We start from the raw sequence: 20,803 nt of genomic DNA on the forward strand, positions 1-20,803 counted from the left end.
TTTTCTTTAGAAACTATCAAATTAGATAAAAATTTGGAACTGTTATCCTAAAACAAGATAGTCAAATTCGAAAATAACTAAACAAGCCCGTCCTTGTAAAACAAGCAAGTGATTCTATAATGCAAATTAAAGCCTTCGTTGAAGAAATCTGAAAAAACGTTAAACTAAAAATGATTATTATTTTCCTCTCAAATTCCACCGTAGGATGAAACGAGTGAGCATGGTCTCCCGTTTGCAATTTTTTTTTTTTGAAACACGTGTACATCTTGTATTGATATATGAAGTTTTTTTGGCCGGTATACCTGCATTTTATTTTAACCTTTTCAATAAAATGCTTAATATTGTTTATTCATTTTTCTGAAGACTCTTCATTTTGCCATGCGGACAAAGATTGATTAAAAAATTACACTAGAAAACCAAAACAAAAGATTACAATATCCTCATTGGATTTAATGAGTGGAGCTACGTGTACATGATAAATATTATATATTTGTGCATGGATACTAATAAATTCAAATGGCGAGTAGCTGTCAAATTAACTGCACTTCACACTGTGTCTGACATTTTAATTTCTTACCTACGACATAAAATAAACCTTGGAAATCAAGCATATGTAGCTAGTATACTATAATTTGTACTTGACAACAAACACGCCGGGTAAAGGTCTTCCATCTACACACAATGGATACCTCAATTCACAACGCAGAATGAGTGTTGAGAAAATACTTGAATTTGATCAATGTATAATACATTTAGGAATAAAAATAAGAGTTTTAATTGCGATTAAATCTTAAATTTAAAATAATCAGTTAATCAAATACAGGATAATTTATATTAAAAAAAAAAACTGACATAGTTTGTGCAAAAATTGTGAGAGTGTCCGAGTAAGAGACTATCAGACTAAGTAGTTTGAACAAAAACTGTGGAATGAATGAAAAATCAAAGAGCAAAAAGTCAAATGCCACCAGCTAGTCAACAGTTTCCTTATCTGACCCCTTCTCTTCTTGTTCACATCACCTACTATATATATTACAATCAACTCATGACTTTTCCCATCAAATTAATCAAACCAATAACGAACTCAGAAACAAACACACACAAACATAGATCTCACATCTCATTGACTCATACCCTATGGCTTCCTTACAAGTTTCATCTTTGTTTTCTTCTTTTTCTTCATCATCTTCTTCTTCAGAAAGAACCAAATCCTCTATCCATTTCTCAAAACTCCCTAGAGCTTATCTTTCCTTTGCTCCAAAACCAAGACCAAGCAGAAAGCTCTTTGAGGAATTGAATGGCTTCACTCACACAATCCCAATTGTCCAAGAAGATGCATGCAATTCCTCCAACTCAAAGGCTACTACTAAACTCTATGTAATTCTAGAAGCAGTAGCTGACAGAATTGAGATGCATCACAACATTGGTGAGCAACGTGACAACTGGAACACCCTTCTCTTAAACTCCATCAACATGATCACCCTCACTGCTACCGCCATGGCCGGTATAGCAGCCGCAAGTGGCACTGGCGCGCCACTCCTGGCTCTGAAGCTATCGTCCATGCTCTTGTTCTCTGCCTCCACAGGGATGCTGATTGTGATGAACAAAATCCAGCCCTCACAGCTCGCGGAGGAGCAGCGAAATGCTACAAGGTTATTTAAGCAGCTTAAGTCCCACATTGAAACTGTAATCGCCCTTGGAAATCCCAATGAGGAAGATGTGAAGGATGCAATGGAGAAGGTTTTGGCTCTTGACAAAGCCTATCCACTTCCTTTGTTAGGAGCAATGCTTGATAAATTCCCTGCAAAATATGAGCCTGCTGTTTGGTGGCCTTCAAAATCAAAATCATCTACAAGGAAAAGCAAGTTCCAATTTGATGGAAAGAAGAAGAATGGGTGGAATGAGGGATTAGAATCAGAGCTAAAAGAGGTGATGGAAGTTGTAAAGAGAAAGGACATGGAGGACTATGAAAGATTAGGTAGCTTGGTCTTGAAGATAAATAAGACTCTTGCAATTGCAGGTCCTTTGCTCACTGGCATTGCAGCTGTGGGTTCTGCATTTGTGAGCCAAGGTTCATGGGTAGCATTGGTGCCGGTTATGGCGGGAGCATTAGCCACTGCTGTCAACACTTTTGAGCATGGTGGGCAAGTAGGGATGGTATCTGAAATGTACAGAAGCTGTGGTGGCTTCTTCCAAAATCTAGAAAATTCGATTCAAGAGACAATTGAGGAAGATGAGGACCAAAGAGAAAATGGGGAGTTGTTTGAAATGAAGCTAGCTTTGAAATTGGGAAGAAGCTTGTCCCAGCTCAGAGATCTTGCAAGAAAATCAGCCTATTCTCGTGTAGAGGGAACTACTGTTGATGAATTTGCAAGCAAGCTTTTCTAAGCTTTGATGTAATTAAAATCTAACAATTCTTTGATTCAATTTTAAGTTAACTATTCATCTTCGCAAGTTAATTTTTCTTTTTGCGTGAACGTGGAAAGATATTACTTTGCTTTGACTAAAAAATTGAGTTGACAATTTCTCAGTCAAATTATTCCATCCTTGTAGACTTTTCGTGTGTATACTACAGCGAAGAGTGCCAAACTGTCATTTTCCTTTCTAGCTCCAAACTAGAAAATTACCAAACTCTATTTTGTATTAAGGGACTCATACAAATGAACCACAAGGCCTTAGATCTCATCAATAATCAAACCATTTGTGTGCTGTCAACGTTCTCACCACGTTGTTAATACTTTATTATTCTCACAATGTTTATCTTAACTGGTACTCATTCCTATTGGACAGTCCAAATAGCATAAGAATACTGAGAATTTGATACTTCAAATTTGGTCCCTATGCCTGTGAGAAGATAAATGGGACTTTCAATTTTGGCTAAGCCAATCTCAATTTTCCTGACTAATCTCTGCTTTGTAGTTAATATTTCTTAAGTCACTTTCTTAACCATTTCTTTGCATATAAGTAATAACCAAGGTTGGAAACATACCAGAATAGAAATCCTACCTGGCTTGTTCCATGTTTGAAATATCTACATGAGCAATCAATCCAAATACAGGTTCTGGATATTGTGAATGCTGACATCAAAACCTGACTCACTAGTTACAATATCAGAAAATTTCAAGATAACATGTTGAACTAAACAGATATGAGAAAGCTGACAATGAGTCATCACTGCATGTTTGAAATGAAATTGAGTTATTAATAAAAGGCACTCTCCTTGTACATGATGTGAGTTTGACAATGGCATTAAAATTCACTACAACGTCCAGATTGTGAGAAAACTGGTCAAGTAGGAGTAGTGAGAAGGATCAATGTGAAATCTCAAACTAAATCAGGTCGGCTTATAGTATTTTGTTGGTACAAAAGGCATTTTTGTAACAACCCCTTCATTGGCTTTTCCTCGAATAATAATCTTCACTTTGGTGCCTGCCTTGTGCAGTCCTGATTTCACATATCCCATGGCTATGTTCTTCTTAAGGCAAGGGCTGAATCCACCACTTGTGACTTCACCAATGTTGTTTCCTCCTTCATCTTGAACCTCACTGTGGCTTCTAGGAGGTGGGCCGGAAGAAAAGAAACCGACACGCCTGATCTTGGGACCTTCAGCAAGCTGTTTCAGTATAACTTCAGCTCCAAGAAACCCCCCTTCTGCTCTCCTTCTCTTTCCTATGGCCCATGTGAGTCCTGCCTCAACAGGTGTAATGTGCTGTTCCATGTCATTGCCATATAAACACAAACCAGCTTCAAGTCGTAGACTGTCTCGAGCACCCAATCCTGTCAATCTTATCTTCCCTTCAGATTTTTCCAGAATTGCCTTGGTAAGATCCAATGCATTCTCTGAAGGAACTGAGATTTCAAATCCATCTTCCCCGGTATACCTGAAAGTTAGTCAAGAGTGCTATTATGCATAGTACTGCCGTAGGATGTAGCAATGTGTCCTAGTGAAAGAATTAGCTAACAGAAGAAAAAGACAAAGTGAAATTATCAAATGTACTCTGTGATCAGCCAGGACATAACTGCATTTCAGAACGAAATGAAAGATTTTTAAAATCAATAGCAAAAGTGGCTTAAGATGAAATTTCAGGTAGCATTACTATTGTCTTACAACTCAAATAAGTTGCTAATGAAAGAAAACATACCCTGTTCGCGTGAGAAAGCACTGGGAACCATTGATGTCCAACACGCGGAACTCCCCAAAGTAGAACTTGCTCAGATCATCTTTTGTCAGGTGTTGAAGAACAGGACCAGCAAGAGGACCCTGTTTCAGAGAAATAAGAGTCCTTTATTAAATGATGCTATGAAGAACGGTTCATCAATTTAAAAGACCCTAGTGTGACAAATGACCTGCAGGGCAAGAAGAGATCTCTCATCATGGATGTGCCATGACACATCACCACCTTTTGCCTTGAATGCCTTCATATGCTCCTCGATGTGAGCCAGATCTTTGTCCCTGCAACCAGCATTCACAACCAAGTATATGTGATCATCCGCCACCTTGGTAATCACGGAATCATCAATTGCCCCTCCCTTTTCATTTGTGAAAACAGTCAATGATCCAGTTCCCGGGGCAAGTGAAGCAACATCAGCAATGACAAGCTTTTCAAGGAATGGAACAGCATCCTTTCCCTTAAGGCTCAGCCCACACATATGGGAAACATCAAACAGGCTACCGTTCTCCCTACAGTTTAGGGTTGAGTCCATGATTGAGTCCTTGTATTGGATTGGCATGCTCCATCCAGCAAATGGCACCATCTTCCCTCCATTAACAACATGGAAGTCATAGAGAGCTGTCTTTTTCAGCTCAGCCTCTGACGCAAAATACCGACAAGCAACAGCCTTCTTATCACCCTGGGTGAGACGGCGGGTGATTGATTGCCCAAGTTGCCACAAGCCCCCCCTCATTTTCTGTTATCTGCGGAAGAAAAAAAGTTGAAATGTTAAGTCATTGATTTGCAGGCAGCATAACCTCCACTTAGACTATTTGTCATTGTTAAAGAATTTTGTCACCAATAGTATAATTTAGCACTCTCTCCCCAGTCCTTCCCCTATCCAGAACGGACCAAAATTTTTAGGTCAAAACCGAAAGAAAAACAAGCTATGTGATAACATTGATTCAATCAAGATATATTATCACTGCTCTAGAAATGATCGAAACGCTGCAGCCAGAGACAAAAACAAGGGTAACTAACTGCCATTGGCATGATTCCTAGAATGTGTGACTTGTGTTATGCATCCTAGCAATGAAATTAATCCCATGAGATAATCCTATGTCATATTCCAAACAAAAAGTGTTATGGAAAACCTCTAGCCAATGCATTGCAGAACTCAGAATTTGAATCAAGATAGCATCAATCTAACATGACAAGTGGCAAGTGACAAATGGCATGGAGAATCAATCAATCAATCATATATATTAAAAACAAAACAGAGATCCTTCATCACCAACCAAAAGTACAAAACACCCCCGAGAGTCCTAGAAAAAGATTGAATTTTGATCAATGCCCAGATCCAATTTCCAATACCCATATGCAGAAAAACACAGGCAATCCATAAAAACAAAAATACAGATCATCATTGTATTGTATGATAACAGGAACCCAGATGGGAAAATGCAGCAAAAGAAAGCATAGAAGAAAGGTAGAGACATGGCACTTACATAGTTGTGTGTGTGGTTATTCAAATCTGTGTCCAAAAAGCATTAGCAGTGAACAATAGAAGAAGGGTTCGATAGATAACGTTTGATTATATGTGTGTGTCGAATCGAAGGGTGGTTTATCTGTGAATAAAAAAATGAAATAATAATAATATGAAAAGGAGAGAGGGGTTGGTGGCTGAGAGTGAGTGAGTGAGTGAGTGAGTGTGTGAGGATGTTGGTGGAGATGATATGATACCCCATCGTTAGTGAGTGGTAGGATCACTACCAGACGAGGTTACCTTGTCTATCCCTTATGCGATTCACGTTAAGGGTTGCTGGGTCCGTCTATGCTTTATGTGTACCCCAAAGGTTAGAGTCAGTGTGTGATGGGACCAATATATGAGGTATGGCTATGAATTAGGATTAGGACATGAAAACATGATATAAGCATAAAATAGTCATATTGGAATGTGTTTTTTTTTTTCATTTTCATAACCAAGCATACTCATATAAAATAATTCACATTAATTCTTCAATCACTGAATTTGCAAGATTTAAGGACTTAAATGTGTATTTTGTCAATTACGTTAATTCACATATGATAGAGGTATTATTTTAATAATTTGACTAATATAAAATAAATTTGAGAACTAACTTGGTGGATAAAATGTAATTTAGGAATTTTAGCATTTTTCTGGACTAATTTGGTGGGCAAAATTGCTATAAAGTTATCCCATTTGGGCTAAGGTACAGGCTCTCCTAAAATTATGGAAGCTGTCATAGTTTTTGTGTTTCTTAGTGGACATGTCCATTTCGTTCTATCTTCTTCTCTTTGTATGCCATTGGGCCTTTTACCTTGGGCTCTTCACATTCTCTTGATTCCTTCCTTACATGTTGTCGCTTCTCTCATTTTTCCCATGTGAGAAGTTCTTCACCGTGTTCTCTACTCTCCTTTCTTCTGGTTTTTTTTATAGGTAAATGTTAGTTGCTAGAAAATCAGTCCTCATAGTATAACTTAAGTGGTAGGAGTTGAGAGACATATGAGTTGGGTAGGGGGAGGTCCAGAGTTCGATTCCTAACGAGTGCAATTTATCTTTCTGATGTAAAAAAAAAATAGTACAAATTATACAATCGCACCTTTTATAACAGGAATCAATGTCCCACTCTGTTACGTGTCATAGTAATATCAGGATTATTTTTTTGTACTCCTTCATTGTCCCTTGTGTGTCATACTAGCATTTATCTCTTCATAACTTTCATCTCCCTACCGGGAGAAGGATCTTTGTCCGCAAACCATAGGTTAGTCCAACCCTCTAAAATCTAAAGGAGCTTGGGCAGCATGGCTCGAATAAACCGACTAGGTAGGTGGATAAAACAATCCTAGGTGCAGATGGTATGGAACTATGGATAAAACACACATTAAAATTTTTGTCCACACACTTAATATGTGTTTAAACATTAGTTGAGTGTAACATAAACAAATTTTAATTTAATCTTAGTTAATATAAATAATTCTTTAATTTCATCTTAGTTCATAGAAAGAATTATGTTAATTTTTTATCTCGAATAAGCAATAATATACATTTTTAATAGCGTGTCAACGGGTATCTAAACATAACTTTACTCTTTGTCTAAATGTAATATGAAAGTAGTACTTTTTAATAGTTAACCATTGAAAACAACAATTTATGAGTACTCATGACACACTTACAAATGAAAAATAATTTGAGCCATGTGGAAAGATATCAACCGTGAGAAAGGAAAAAAGGACATAGTAGTAATTGATGTGATATATGATAGAATAGAACGATTGAGAGAAAATATGATGTTTGTTGAATATATTTTACTATGTAGTGTTTATATATTTAAGTATATTTATAAATATAGTCGTATGGAGGAATTTGGGCTCGCATCGGGGGAGCAAGCAGCTAGCTTAGCAAATAAGAGGTATGTTCTTCTGTTAAATACGTCGGTGTGTATTTTAATGGACCACAATCCTCTAACCGTAAACTTTATCATTTTTCTTGTGTTAAAATTTTGTATTATATTTTTCTCATTGTGTGTATTAAATATGTGGAACTTTTGAATATTTATGAACAAAAATTAGACAAAATACTTCACTTGATATTATCACGTGAGATTAAAAGATTTTAATCTCAATTTTGAATGGGTTGATTCTATCAGTGTCAACGTACGTATGTCTTTGACACAATTTTCTCATTCAATTGTGATACGTTTACGCTCATTTTTCTATGTGATATAATTTTCACTCACTTTCTATTTTTACTAGTGTAGTAACCCGTGCCATGCACGGGGAGTTTTTCTTAAAATTAATTTTAATCATATTTTATCATTTATAAGATATGTACAAAAAATATTTTAAATTTACTTGATTTATTTGAAAATAAATTTTATGAAAAATAGGGGGGTCTCGGAGGCTTTTTACCATGTCATTTAAACATGATTAAATGAAATATATATTTCGAATCCCCACATGATTTATTATCATACTTTTATTTATGTATTAGCTCAAAAAATTATTTGAACATTTTGAAAAATTAGTAGAATTATATTACAAATTTTTATATTCTTATGTTTAAAATGAAAATATTTTCATGTAAATATTCCCCCGTGGGAACTTTATGCCTTGTAATTTCAACACAAATAAATTAGCTTCTTCCCATACGACATTTTTATTCTTTTTATATATTTACTCTCAAAAGTAATTAAAATTTCAAAAAATAATATTAGTTTTAACATGAATTTTTTTTCATAAAAAATATTTCTCTCATGGGAGCTTTGAATGTTATATCACTCCCTTTTCCTATCAATTTATCATGCTTTTATATATATATATATATATATATATATATATATATATTTACTTCTAAAATTATGTAAACAATTTTTTAAAATTATTCATAGTTTCATTTTTAGCATTTAAAGAAAATTAATTTATCGGATTCTAACAATAATTTTGCTGCCCAAAAACTATAAATGGCCCTTGAATTCTTTTCAAAAAATATGATTGCTCAAGAAGATATATCTTTATTCTTTACTTAACTCAAAGCCGTGTCCCTAAATGATAACTCAAATGGTAAGAGCCAGTGAATATATGGGTTGGTGACAGGGGTCAAAGGGTCAACCCCTGGCGATTTGTTTTCCAATGTACCAAAAAACTTAACTCAAAGGTGTTGATTGATTACTTATTAAGGTTTAAAAGATACAAATTGTCCATTGAATGCATTCACCTTGAATATACTAATAATTTCTAATCCTTATACGACATATTTTCAAAATCAATCTTTCATGCTTTTATATATTTACTCCTAATATTATTTTTAAATAATATATATAAAAAGTATAAAAATTATATAAAAAAATACTCTTTCTATTAGTTTTGTTATAAGTATTACATTGGCTAGAGATATGACATATATAACCTTTATAAAGGGTAGATACCACCCATATTAGATGGTTATTCCAAATTCGAATATGGTATGAGTCTATCTGAGATCGGTTTTAAGTGGATACCACCCATATTTGGGCACCTCACGTATGTCTAGTCTTGCAATTTTCATGTTTCGGATGTCCAGTCTCGGGCGTGAGATAGTGTATTAGAAATCTCACATTGGCTAAAGATATGATCCGATAAGAATAGAGCAACTCACAACAATCAAGTTAATTTTTAGATTGAGTTAGACATTCTAAATTCTAATAAGTTTTAACATTAAAATATTTTATCCTAAATGTTCATACACATGAAAGTTTTTACCCTCTATTTCCAGTGGTTTTCAACACATATTACCATAGGTTACCAACAACATATTTTAACTCAACTTGGAAACCAAAATACCACACAACTATCAGCGATAATCACATATTTTGTTATTGAACTTGTAAGCAACTATTTTTGACGACTTTGTGGAATTACTTCCTTTTAGTGTTTAAAAAATATAGAATTCCAGACCCAGCCTTTATAAAGGAAAAGGAAAAGAATAAGAAAAGGATAGTGTACTATAGATACATGCTTTAGAGCTTAATGGAGTGATCGATATTAGATTAAAACTAAAACCCCACAAAAATTGACAAATTAATTGGAAAAATAACAGGGAAGCAGCACGAAGGCTAAACAGATGAATATAAAGGTGAAACAATACATGTGCCAAGAATTATTATATAAGGCAATTCTTCATAACAGTACAATCCATTTGAGATTTGAAGACTCCAACTGTACATATAACAATATCAAAATTCAAAAAGACCAAAACATAAAACAAATTATAGGCATACGCTTGGCTCCTCAGTCTCATATTTGTTCAGAGGTGCATTAAGCTTCAACCTTAACACCAAGTCTGGAATAGACATAAAAAGATAAACATAAGCAACCAAATCGATCTGCATCCCCTTATACTACAACTTCCACTCCTAACTCCCGAGTGAACCCACCACTGCTCATGAATGTTCCCTCATAAGCTTTTCTCAGCTTCTGCATCAAATATGCCACTCACATGTATGAAAAAACTCCCTTCATAGTGTTTGCAGCAACCAAATCCTAGTCAGCATCTTTAAGAACAATGCAACCTTTTCCTTCCAACTCCATTTTTAGAGGATTCATGTCTGCCTTCTTTAAAATTGCAATCCAAGTATCTCCACCAGTGAAGCTGACAGACAACATAGTTATAAATAGAATGTGAAATTACAGGGATATTCAAAGCAATGCCTAACAAAACATGAATTTAAAATACATGCATGTATCAGTAGAAAACATGACTTTCTATTCTGAGTTTTAAACACTGGACGACTTTGACATTATTGAAAAATACTTGAAAATGAACATCATTTTCAAGTAAATGAACATTCAAAGTTAGGATGCTCTTCAGGATTGATATTAATCAAATTCAATTTAATTGTTCTAAAATTGAGTATTTTAGGAAAATGGAAAGCCTACTTTGTTTTTGTTTTTGATTTTTCCCTGTTTCTCTTTCTTCCATTCGCAACAAAAGAGAAGGTTGTAATGACTCAGCTCTTCTCTACACATGAATTCAAACAAAAAATGTGGAAGAGAAAACCTGGGCCTTTACCTACAGATGCAGGCACATAAAGTTTGCTTGGGTACACGCCCAAAACTTCAATAATAATTGCACACCCTACCAATCCCAGAATCTGTAAGTGGACTTACAGTGTCAAAGAACTTGTAACAGAAGAGGTAATAGACTCTGTTCTGTGATTTTTCAATCTAACCCGAGAAGAGATTCTTCTCAAAAGAATATCAATCATCTCTATATTGAAAGTTGAAACATTGCGATCATTGATTTCTATATTAAGTAAAGTGATTGTAAAAATTAACATGACAGAGAATACATTACCTTGTCAATTGCATCAGATAACTTATTTTGACATGTTTTGGAACAAAAAAATTCTCTTATTTTAATTTAAAGAACTTAGAAAAAGATGAAAATGTGTGTTAAGATCATGAAAATATATGCAGACTCAAAATCCATAAAAGAAAAAAAATGTCTACTCAGACTTCACAAATAATATGACTTATGAACAAACATTACATCCTTTTCATTACCAATATCAACTCCATTGGTCAAGGGCAAGCAAAGACGACTCCTTCCAAAAAATCATCACAATTGGGTGCGACATTTGGGGTGAAGGTTCAGTTGCTATGCTACAGCATAATATAAAATTCCTGCCTGCAAATAAGATGAAGTTAGGAGACAGAGGTAAGTTCTAAAAGATAGAAAAAAAAATGAAGAGTTTTGAAATAACGCTAAACCCTAAAAAAAAAAAACTTACTGCTTGATTCAATTTAATTTCTCACCGAGATCCTCCCCACCATGAACTGATGTCGCTTCTCGGCGCCGCATTCCCTCTTGCGCTGAAGATGCTCATGAGTTGTTTTCAATCTCAGAGAAAAATCGAAAAAATTAAATTGGGTTGAGACTTGCAATTGAAGAGCTTCCTCTTTTCAAACAAATCCCAAATTAACAAATCTTCACTGTTAGATGAAACCCCAGTCTCTCTGATTCAAGGTCCATCTCGAATCAACATAGCCTTCACCCTCGAGAACCCAGAGCAGCTGCCCCTTCCGCCACTATCGTCGTCGCCCCGTCCAACTCTGCCTTCAAAAAATCCGCCCAGAGGAGAGGAAGTAATCCAGATCAATGCTTTCAACAAAGGAGAGGAAGTGATCCAGATCCAGTGCATGCTTTGATTCATCCTTATTTGTAGAACGATATAAGAATGCATGCAACAGTTTCAAATTTCAAATAAACAGCATATTATAGGGTTCATAGAGGCATCACGTTTATTAGTTTATTAGGTATAGGGCTGCAGTTGTTGTTAATCTTCTAAAACACGTAAAGTTAATGGTTGCAACATGGAGAAGACACGCAAAGCAACCCAGATAGCACAATTTGTTTTCTCTCTGTCCGTCGATTGGATAGTGTGGGCGGTTTGGGTAAACCAATAAAGATAAATTTTAAAAAGCAATTTACAACATTTAATGAAGATAAAATATTGAATTGGTAAAATTTGAAACAACACATGTTGATTGGCTACATGTTGATTGGCTGCCTGGGACTGTTAGAGATAAAGTAGGGATCTAAGTTTAAAAATCTGTTTTTTTAATTGTTTTTCAAATACAGCCTGGAAACATATAAATTTTAAATAACCTGCTGAAAATCAACCCCTGCACCACGTGTTAAAATCCAAACCTTTCCAAAAATAGTATTATAATTTTTATTTAGACTTTTTTTTAATGTTTCTGCTAACGTGGCGCAAGATGGGGGGTGGTTCCCATAGTGACATGTGGCAAACTTTCCTTCTAATGGTTTCTCATTTTATTTATATTGAGATTACATCAATTATTAGAACTCTATTTTTTTCTCCTTTCTTCATACCCCTCACTTATATCAGGTAAAATTAAGGTGAGAAGATAAAATTTTCCATCGACATTTGTATTACTTCAACAATAATAATTACATATGCAGTAGAAAGAACGAAACAAACCCTGCAAAAGTAAGGTAATATTTACTTACATAAGATACAATTTTGGACAGAAAAAAGTTGATTATTAGACATTTTGGAATAACATTATTTTCATCTCTCATGATGTGATTTATGTGTTCTAAAAGAAAAGGAATGATAATATATAATACAATATTAATATAAGTTCCACTACGAACAATTAATAAAGCAAGATCAAGATCAATATATTGTATTTCAAACATCAAATTTTAGGTTTCTAAGGATGGACTTGGATTCCCTACAATTAAGGAATCGTCATTTAGTCAAGTCAAGGGTCCGCAGTCGTCCGATCTTTTGATGAAACCACTCAATTTAAAGTAGTTTGATCCTTAACTTCACTAAATTTTGGGATTCCTAGCTGCAGGGAATCTGAATTCATCTAAGGATTATTTGCATTTGGTTGACCGGTGATATCTACTCCCCTACTTCCAATACCAAATCCCATACCCATTCCCATGCCAAATCCAACCCCCATGCCATTATTACCCCCAACGACTCCAAAACCACTTCCTTTACCATTCCCATGGCCTCCTCCTCCTCCTTCACCACCACCACCCCCGCCTCCTCCTCCCATTCCACCAATGCCCATGCCAGCACCGAACCCACTACCATGACCATACCCTCCACTTCCACTACCTCCTCCTCCTCCTCCACCACCACCTCCTCCTCCTCCCATTCCACCATTACCTGTACCTCCACCAAAACCGCTCCCACTCCCACTCCCATGACCTTGATCTTGACTTCCACCTTCTCCACCTCCACCCCCTCCTCCTGATCCTCCTCCTGCCCCCACACCACCTATACCGGCACCAAAACCACTACCATAACCTTGTCCTCCATTGCCTCCTCTTTCTCCCTCCCCACCTCCACCACCGCCACCTCCGCCTCCACCTCCACCTCCTCCCCCTCCCATGCCAACTACCCCTAAACCTACACCTGCACCAAAACCACTACCATGACCTTGCCCTCCAACACTAGCTCCTCCGCCTTCACCTCCACCACCACCACCACCTCCTCCTTCTCCTTCGCCACCCATTCCTCCACCTGCACCAAAACCACTACCGTGACCTTGCCCTCCATTTCCAGCTCCTCCACCTTCGCCTCCACCCTCACCCCCACCCCCACCCCCACCTCCTCCCATGCCCCACTCATTCCTCCACCTGCACCAAAACCGCTTCCATGACCTTTCCCTCCATTGCTATGTCCACCTCCACTCCCCACTCCTCCTCCTCCTCCTCCCCCACCACCATGTCCTCCATTGCCCCCACCTACTCCAAATCCATCACCAAAACCACTACCATGACCCATCCCTTCACTATCTATAGTACCACTGCCAAAACCACCACCACCGCCTCCTCCTCCTCCTCCTCCTCCTCCTCCTCCAATGCCTACCCCAGCACCAAAACCACTACCACGACCAAAACCTACACCATTTTCACCAATGCCTCCACCCCCTCCTTCACCTCCTCCTCCTCCACCACCACCTCCTGCACCATCACCACTACCTTCACCATAACCCTCACCATGTCCGGAACCACCGCCGAGTCCACCAACTCCTGTGCCCCCTTCTTTAGAGACTGCTACATTGCCTTCTTGACTCTTGTAATCTTGACCACCTTTTCCAAAGAAACTCCCACATCCCCTCCAACTTCTATATGAACAATGATCATCAACATTGTCATCCACAATCCTCCCGTGACCAATACCACTCATCAAAGCACACATAAGCAGAGCCAAGCTCATAAACTTAGCAGTAGTAGCACCCATCACTTTTTTAAGCAGTGTTGACTAAACAACTTACTTGCTTAATGTTTCTTGGTGGTAATGGTCTCCTTATATAGGGAACTACGTACTTATACTTTAATCAATTTTTGAGACAAGTGTCAATAGAATTGAACAGCCATGTGAAGAAATGTCCAATCATTTTCTTACTTGGTCAACCATGGCCGACTCAAAATATTAGAAAATTCTATCCCAATTCTAAAATAAATATCTCACGCTAATATATAGAAATTCAAGACCATATAGCTAGGTCTCTATGCTTGCTAACATGTTGAGTTTTAGGGTAATAATGTGATGAATCTCCAGTTAGACAGCATTATGATTACAATATCATTGATTAATACTTATATGTAGTGGAGTAGGTGATAAAGCATCATCTCCTAATATCAAATGGGAAGAAAGAAATTTGTTTGCTTATTTAATATTTAGTGAATTTTAAATTTGCTCATGTATTTGATTCGTATCGTGACTTGATATTTCGATCCAAAATTGGCTTCTAAATCTAATCACTACCTCTAATTAATAGGCAAATTAGTTAATGGAGGTCAATTAATTAACTGGCTGCAGGCACATAAGCAAAATGAACCGCAAGGCAGCGATATGGGTGCCATGTGATCAATATAAAAGTAGAGAAAAAGAATGATGCAGCGACGGTGTAAAGTTTTTTTACACCGTCAACCAATAAAATTTCAATGATGTGTCACGTCAATTAATGAAATTAAATAAAAAGATAAATTTTCTCACATCCTTAAAATCTGATTGGTTGACGGTGTAAAAAAACTTTACACCGTCGATGCATAGAAATTAAACTCTTGAAAGTATAGATGGTGTTTTGGTAAATGAGATTTGTCTTTTTGGCACAGAGTGTGTGTTAGGGAGGATTTGGAACCCTTCATTACATTATTTAGAAAACAAATGATTAAATAACAAATTATAAAAGTCTATTATGGAATAAATTAAAGCATGACAAATTAAAGCAAAAATATATAAAATTGCCCCAATTTTAGTTGGATACCAAAGAAATTGCATAACTCTTAATAGGAAAAAACAAATATTCATCTACCGTTAATGAGTCATATATGTCCCTCTAAAGTGAAAAATGTCGTTTTATATGATAAAGTAAATCATCATAACTATTGATTAAATTATTTTACTAACTTTTTAAAATAAGTATTCATTATTAATGGTTGTGATGATTCATTTTAGAGGAGCGAAATCTATTGTTAACTTATGTTTGGTGAGCTCGATTATTCTGATGTTTCCAATTTTAAGGTCAGCAGGTGCTTCTGATGTTTGATGTTTGGAATATATAATAAGGGGTACATTTCTCTATAGTCCCTAATTAAAGTGATTCATCAAATCAAGAAAAGAGTGACTTGCATATTGTTTAGAACTTTGGAAGATGCAAAATCTTCCAAAAATCTTCCCCACATTATGGCAAAGAGATCATTATTCTTTGAATTTTTTTGTCATTTTCAAATTATAAATAAACATTAATTGAATTATTATTAAGATATAATTGAGTATTTGGTAAAGCTAACTACTCCCACTTCTTGATCGATTTATATTAATTGCAAAATAAACCTATCATTTTATATAATAGCATATAAGTATATAACTCATTTTCTAAGAAAAAAGAAACGCAGAGAACCCTAATTCCCATTTTCTTCCAACCTCATCTTCTTTATACACTTCTCTCTTTTCTACCCGTTGCAGCTTATCACTAAGATAATAAAGCCCCAAATTGTGCCATAAACTTAAATAGTTATGTTCGAATAATGCAGTCATATAACACTACTTTCAAATGTTCAAGAACCTTGCTATTGTATATAATTCTGCGTATATAGCATGTTCCATAAAATTGACCCTACAATAATGTCTTGAGTATTCTCACATTTCACTGTTTGATTCGTTCATATCGCATTTCTTTCCTTGGTGTTGGTTTGTCTTTTGATTAGTTTTCTGTGTAGTTGCTATAATTAGGTGTCAATCATCCCATTTTTTTTTGTTGAGAATGAGAGGTGAAAAATCATCTTTCAAAAAAAACCATTCCATAATCTTCTACCATCTCGTCCCCTAACTATACCAACAAGGAACAATATAAACTGATATGGGAAGAAAAAGTACGGACCTCGCCTCTAATCTATTGCACGAGAGAAACGTACAAAGAAGAAGAGCTTGGAAGAAATTAGGAATTAGGGATTTGTTGGGTTTTTTTCAAAAGGAGTCCTAAGCTATTATAAAAAATTATAGGTTTATTTTACAATTAAATTATTTAATAAATTAAATATTATGAAAATGTAAAATAAAAGAGTTTAATTAAGTAAGGTGGATAATATAAAAACACATGTTATAATATGATTGATACACTTAAATAATGAGTGATTTAACCCAATTTTTATCATGGGTTATTTAGACAATCCCTCTAATTAATTCTAAGCGTTTATAATAATCTCAAAGTAGACTATAGTCTCTGCTAGAGCAAAATTATTTCTTGATTTTAGTCATCAAATTATAATATATACTTTCATATATACTAATTTAATCATCAAATTATGGGTATAGTTACTGTATGCATGTCGAGAGGAAATGTTTCTCAACTCTATAAATTTATATATATCTTTCATTTTCGCAAAAAGTTTATAAAATTTAACGTGTATGTACAACTAACAATATAAAGAATTTTACATGTGCATACAATCATATCTCACCATTTTAAATTTTAAATTAATTATGACATAATAAAATATAGAAAAAAACCGCTTTAAGTAACTTTAAGAGAAATAGGTGAATATGAGAGAATTAAAAGTGTATCAAACATGTAGTAAATCATTACTTTGTGTTATTCTTTCAACATGCTAACAATAGAGCATGCTTATTTCTCCATTGATACTAACATCAGCCCTACATAATCAAAATGGTGAAATCACTACACCAAAACATTGTGCGCGTCTTGAATGCAAAAATAAAGGTAAGTAGTAAAATTTAAAGTCAGTGTAGAGGTCGTAGCTGGTGGACCAATTCTCCAACTCCAACAATGCCCCCACCTATTCCACCTCCACCTCCACCATTAAATCCTCCATTTCCACCGCCAAAACCACCTCCGATCCCTCCGTTATACCCTCCACCATTTCCACTTCCCATCCCACCCCCACCCCCACCTCCACCTCCACCATTAAATCCTCCATTTCCACCGCCATAACCACCCCCGATTCCTCCGCTATACCCTCCACCATTTCCACTTCCAATTCCACCACCTCCTCCTCCACCCCCACCCCCAAGTCCTCCATTTCCACCACCGTAACCCCCACCTGTACCACCGCCACTTCCACCCCCTCCACTACCAAACCCTCCATTGCCATTTCCAGGACTATACCCACCTCCAACTCCACCTGCGAAACCAGATCCGCTACCACCATATCCTCCACTGCCGCCCACACCACCAGCCGCACCGCCTCCATTCCCACCGAGGCCACCACCACCACCACTACCATCACCATAGGCATGTGTATGGTGAAGAAATGACATATCTTCACCAAATTCGCCAAGCTTCCTCGCACCACTGGCAAGGCAGGTAGTTGCAGTAAGAAAAGCAAGGAAAAGCAACTTAGAAATCATGACTACTAAGGACAATGCTATATCAAAAGGGGCTTAGAGGCATGGAATGAATAATACATGCATATTACAATGCAAATATATACACAGAAACTTAGAAGTTGGGGGGTTTAAATTTTGCCGTTGCCTCATGTAATTTGTGTGCCTCAAATTACTAGTTTCAGTTAGGACTCTAAAGGAGTGTGCTTAAAATAAATGATCTAATTTAACATGACAATGTCATATCACATGAGAGGATCAAAATTCATACATTATGCCTTTTAAGTTAGAATATCATCAAAATATAATTTATATTTGCTATGATTAAATTGATTATTTTAAGTGAAATATCCTTAAAAGTGGATATATACTGAAATTAATCAATACCAATTAAAAGGGTTGAATTGTAATCCTTGAAATTAAAACTTGGCAAACCTGAAATCACAAATTGGATGTCTTCTCAAGTTCAAAACGGATTTGGATCCTCTCCAGCTGCTGGAGGGTCCAGCAATGTATACCACTTATCCGTTCAAAACTAGATGCTCAGGAGGTTCGATTAGGGGTTAGTACTTAATAACAAGGCAAATCCTTTTGAAGTATAAACTATAAAGAATGATTGACATCAACCTTCTGAACAGAATAAGTTACACTGGTATTTGGTAATTTATCGGATGACAAAGTTTTCAAAATTCTTTAAATTCCAGGAGATTATTTCAAAAGATTCAGAAACTTCTAAACTTATAAAGCCAAAATGGTTTTCAAAAGTATGCATCTGAAATTGTTTAAGTAATTTTGAGAAGAACTTCCTATAGTCTAATCAATTTTGATTGATTAAAAATAAAATTAGATATAAAGTAAATCAGTAACTCTATATGATAAAGAAGGGGCAGACTATGCAGAAAGTAAAAGAAGAGAATAGCTTAGCTAAGAAGAGAACACATTGTATTTATCATTGTTCACCGAAAACTTCTAAGGCCCCTTCTTGCAGGTGAAATTTCTCCCTCTCAATTCAATCCTGAAAGATTGCTGCAATTTATGAGAACTGACAAAGCTACCATATTATTGCATTCAATAGCTCCCGTAATATAATACACAACTGCTACTCTTCCTTGGTTTATAAGCCTGCATAGGGGTGGGAGTACATAAGGCCAGATATAGAAGATATGATAGTTATGTAATATAATAACTGAATTCTACCCCAAAGAAATACCTTTCTAATCATAATCTCAAATGCTTCAGTTCCATTCTCAATAACAGCAAGTGATTAATGGTCATCAACAAGTGATTTGTTCTTAATTACCCTAATGGAGGCATATTTGTGACATATGAACAAAATGCCACACAAACCATGAATCAATCCACTAACAAACAAAATGAAATACGTGTAAATGACAACCAGATTGGGTGAGAACAAAATGACTATAAAAATAGCAGAGTTTTAGTTTTAGTCCTTCATAGCACAAACATTCAAGAATAAAACAATATAGAGAAAGAAAATACCATGAACCTAAATAGTTTACCTTATGAGCTTTTAGAAGATCAATGACAGACACCTGCCACATGATGATATAATTAAAATAGAAGCAAATTAAAATAAAATTTGACCAGAAGTTATGTTCTGCCCACAATGTCCTAAGCAAACAGAAGTCAAGGCCTACCTCTCAATTGAAGATTGGTGAGTGAATTTTCTGATGTGGTGAATATGGTGAGAGTAAGTGATAGAGAATAGACAGTTCAGAGGACAGGGAGAAAATTAAAGGTTTTTCGGAATGTGGTCTCATGGATAAAAATTTAGCATCATCATAAACCTTTTGAGATCATTTGTAGACACTTTGAAAAATGGTCTTAGAGTTCCTCGACCAGCAGGAGTCTTCTTTATCTTGGGGTCCAGCAACTCTTGCTAAGACAACAACTGCTGATTGTTGGAAGAATTTCACTTATATAGGTGTGGGTAAAGATGGAAAGGAAAAGGCAAGTTGTAATGGGTATGAACAAGAATATGTAGTTGGTGGTAAAAGAATTGAGATCTTCATGTGGAAAGGTGGCCCAAAATTAATTTTCAAGATGATAGTCAAAGGATTATATGCATCTTTACTCACACAAATATCTTAGTGAAATACTTCCAGCAATCAGCTGTTGATGTTAGCCTTTTCTTCCGAAGCTCAACAGTTTGAGATACTTGTTCAGTATGGGGCCCATTTCAAATCAAAATCCTGGTTGCAAATAACAAATTAGTAATGCATCTCAAACATAGTTCTAATGAATTAATACAACAGACCAAGTTCCACACACATGACTCAAAAGAGCAATCCTAATCTAAGAATGATTCAACTTAGTGAATTTCACAAAATAATTAAGGTGATATAGATTATAGGCTGCATAGCTAACTACTCAACAAGAGGATATCTATGATTAAAATTTGAGATCAATGCCCTTCATCCATGACTCAAAAGAGCAGTAAACTGAGTTATTCCTACCTCTTATGATGCGTGATTGCTTATCCTAGGAAGGGGTGAACCAGACCTTCAGGGGGAGACGACGACCTTCGGGGGTCACGAGGGTTGGTCCTCTAGACGCCATCTCCTGACCCCAACCCACACAGCCTACTATTAAGGGGCCATTAAGCCTAAAGTCTTTAACCCACACAGCCTACAAACTACAAAAGAAGTGGGCTGGGCTTAGCCTAAAGGCCTGCCCACTCTCCATTATTTTTATGTAAATACAAATTTAATTTTTTTATATTGACAAAAAAAA

At 36.0% G+C, this 20,803-nt stretch overlaps 4 protein-coding genes and 2 long non-coding RNA genes across 9 annotated transcripts; 1 reads left to right on the plus strand and 5 right to left on the minus strand.

Moving 5' to 3' along the window:
* Window positions 1-1,048: 1,048 nt before the first annotated feature.
* On the plus strand, window positions 1,049-2,456 carry LOC130722739 (probable F-box protein At4g22030). The gene has a single exon (XM_057573568.1). It carries the CDS (start codon window positions 1,135-1,137, stop codon window positions 2,383-2,385), a length of 1,251 nt encoding a protein of 416 aa, XP_057429551.1. The 5' UTR covers window positions 1,049-1,134; the 3' UTR covers window positions 2,386-2,456.
* A 690-nt stretch (window positions 2,457-3,146) lies between these two features.
* On the minus strand, window positions 3,147-5,857 carry LOC130722740 (aminomethyltransferase, mitochondrial). Its single transcript, XM_057573569.1, has 4 exons — window positions 5,657-5,857; window positions 4,345-4,912; window positions 4,140-4,258; window positions 3,147-3,878 (listed from the first exon to the last, which is right to left on the minus strand). Exons 2-4 carry the CDS (start codon window positions 4,900-4,902, stop codon window positions 3,332-3,334), a joined length of 1,224 nt encoding a protein of 407 aa, XP_057429552.1. The 5' UTR covers window positions 4,903-4,912; window positions 5,657-5,857; the 3' UTR covers window positions 3,147-3,331.
* A 3,921-nt stretch (window positions 5,858-9,778) lies between these two features.
* LOC130726631 (uncharacterized) lies at window positions 9,779-13,042 on the minus strand. The gene is made up of 3 exons (XR_009014918.1): window positions 11,441-13,042; window positions 11,214-11,337; window positions 9,779-10,299 (listed from the first exon to the last, which is right to left on the minus strand). It is a non-coding gene; the product is annotated as an uncharacterized LOC130726631 (long non-coding RNA).
* Window positions 13,043-13,052: 10 nt separating this feature from the next.
* On the minus strand, window positions 13,053-13,814 carry LOC130725718 (glycine-rich cell wall structural protein 1-like). The gene has a single exon (XM_057576922.1). The coding sequence runs from the start codon at window positions 13,812-13,814 to the stop codon at window positions 13,053-13,055; it is 762 nt and encodes a 253-aa protein (XP_057432905.1).
* Window positions 13,815-13,821: 7 nt separating this feature from the next.
* Window positions 13,822-14,440, minus strand: LOC130725719 (glycine-rich cell wall structural protein 1.8-like). The gene is made up of 2 exons (XM_057576923.1): window positions 14,066-14,440; window positions 13,822-13,941 (listed from the first exon to the last, which is right to left on the minus strand). Exons 1-2 carry the CDS (start codon window positions 14,438-14,440, stop codon window positions 13,822-13,824), a joined length of 495 nt encoding a protein of 164 aa, XP_057432906.1.
* A 3,243-nt stretch (window positions 14,441-17,683) lies between these two features.
* Window positions 17,684-20,673, minus strand: LOC130724426 (uncharacterized). Of its 4 annotated transcripts, none has more exons than XR_009014502.1 (4): window positions 20,527-20,673; window positions 19,260-20,262; window positions 18,485-19,171; window positions 17,684-18,017 (listed from the first exon to the last, which is right to left on the minus strand). It is a non-coding gene; the product is annotated as an uncharacterized LOC130724426 (long non-coding RNA). The 4 variants fall into 4 exon arrangements; XR_009014501.1 differs by having other exon boundaries at window positions 17,695-19,171; window positions 19,260-19,602; window positions 19,708-20,262; XR_009014503.1 differs by having other exon boundaries at window positions 17,695-19,171; window positions 19,260-19,410; window positions 19,570-20,262.
* Window positions 20,674-20,803: the final 130 nt, after the last annotated feature.

The sequence above is a fragment of the Lotus japonicus genome, chromosome 6 (genome assembly GCF_012489685.1).
Source record: "Lotus japonicus ecotype B-129 chromosome 6, LjGifu_v1.2".
Taxonomy (NCBI): Eukaryota; Viridiplantae; Streptophyta; class Magnoliopsida; order Fabales; family Fabaceae; genus Lotus; species Lotus japonicus.

What these genes read in the sequence shown, in the direction of transcription:
- LOC130722739 (XM_057573568.1), top strand. Translation starts at nt 1,135, where the DNA reads ATGGCTTCCTTACAAGTTTCATCTTTGTTTTCTTCTTTTTCTTCATCA.
- LOC130722740 (XM_057573569.1), bottom strand. Translation starts at nt 4,902, where the DNA reads ATGAGGGGGGGCTTGTGGCAACTTGGGCAATCAATCACCCGCCGTCTC. An exon ending in GATCTCTTCTTGCCCTGCAG is followed by an intron (nt 4,259 to 4,344) that starts GTCATTTGTCAC and finishes TCTCTGAAACAG; the next exon opens with GGTCCTCTTGCTGGTCCTGT. An exon ending in TGCTTTCTCACGCGAACAGG is followed by an intron (nt 3,879 to 4,139) that starts GTATGTTTTCTT and finishes ACTAACTTTCAG; the next exon opens with GTATACCGGGGAAGATGGAT.
- LOC130725718 (XM_057576922.1), bottom strand. Translation starts at nt 13,814, where the DNA reads ATGGGAGGAGGTGGGGGTGGGGGTGGGGGTGAGGGTGGAGGCGAAGGT.
- LOC130725719 (XM_057576923.1), bottom strand. Translation starts at nt 14,440, where the DNA reads ATGGGTGCTACTACTGCTAAGTTTATGAGCTTGGCTCTGCTTATGTGT. An exon ending in GTAGTGGTTTTGGTGCTGGG is followed by an intron (nt 13,942 to 14,065) that starts GTAGGCATTGGA and finishes GATTTGGAGTAG; the next exon opens with GTGGGGGCAATGGAGGACAT.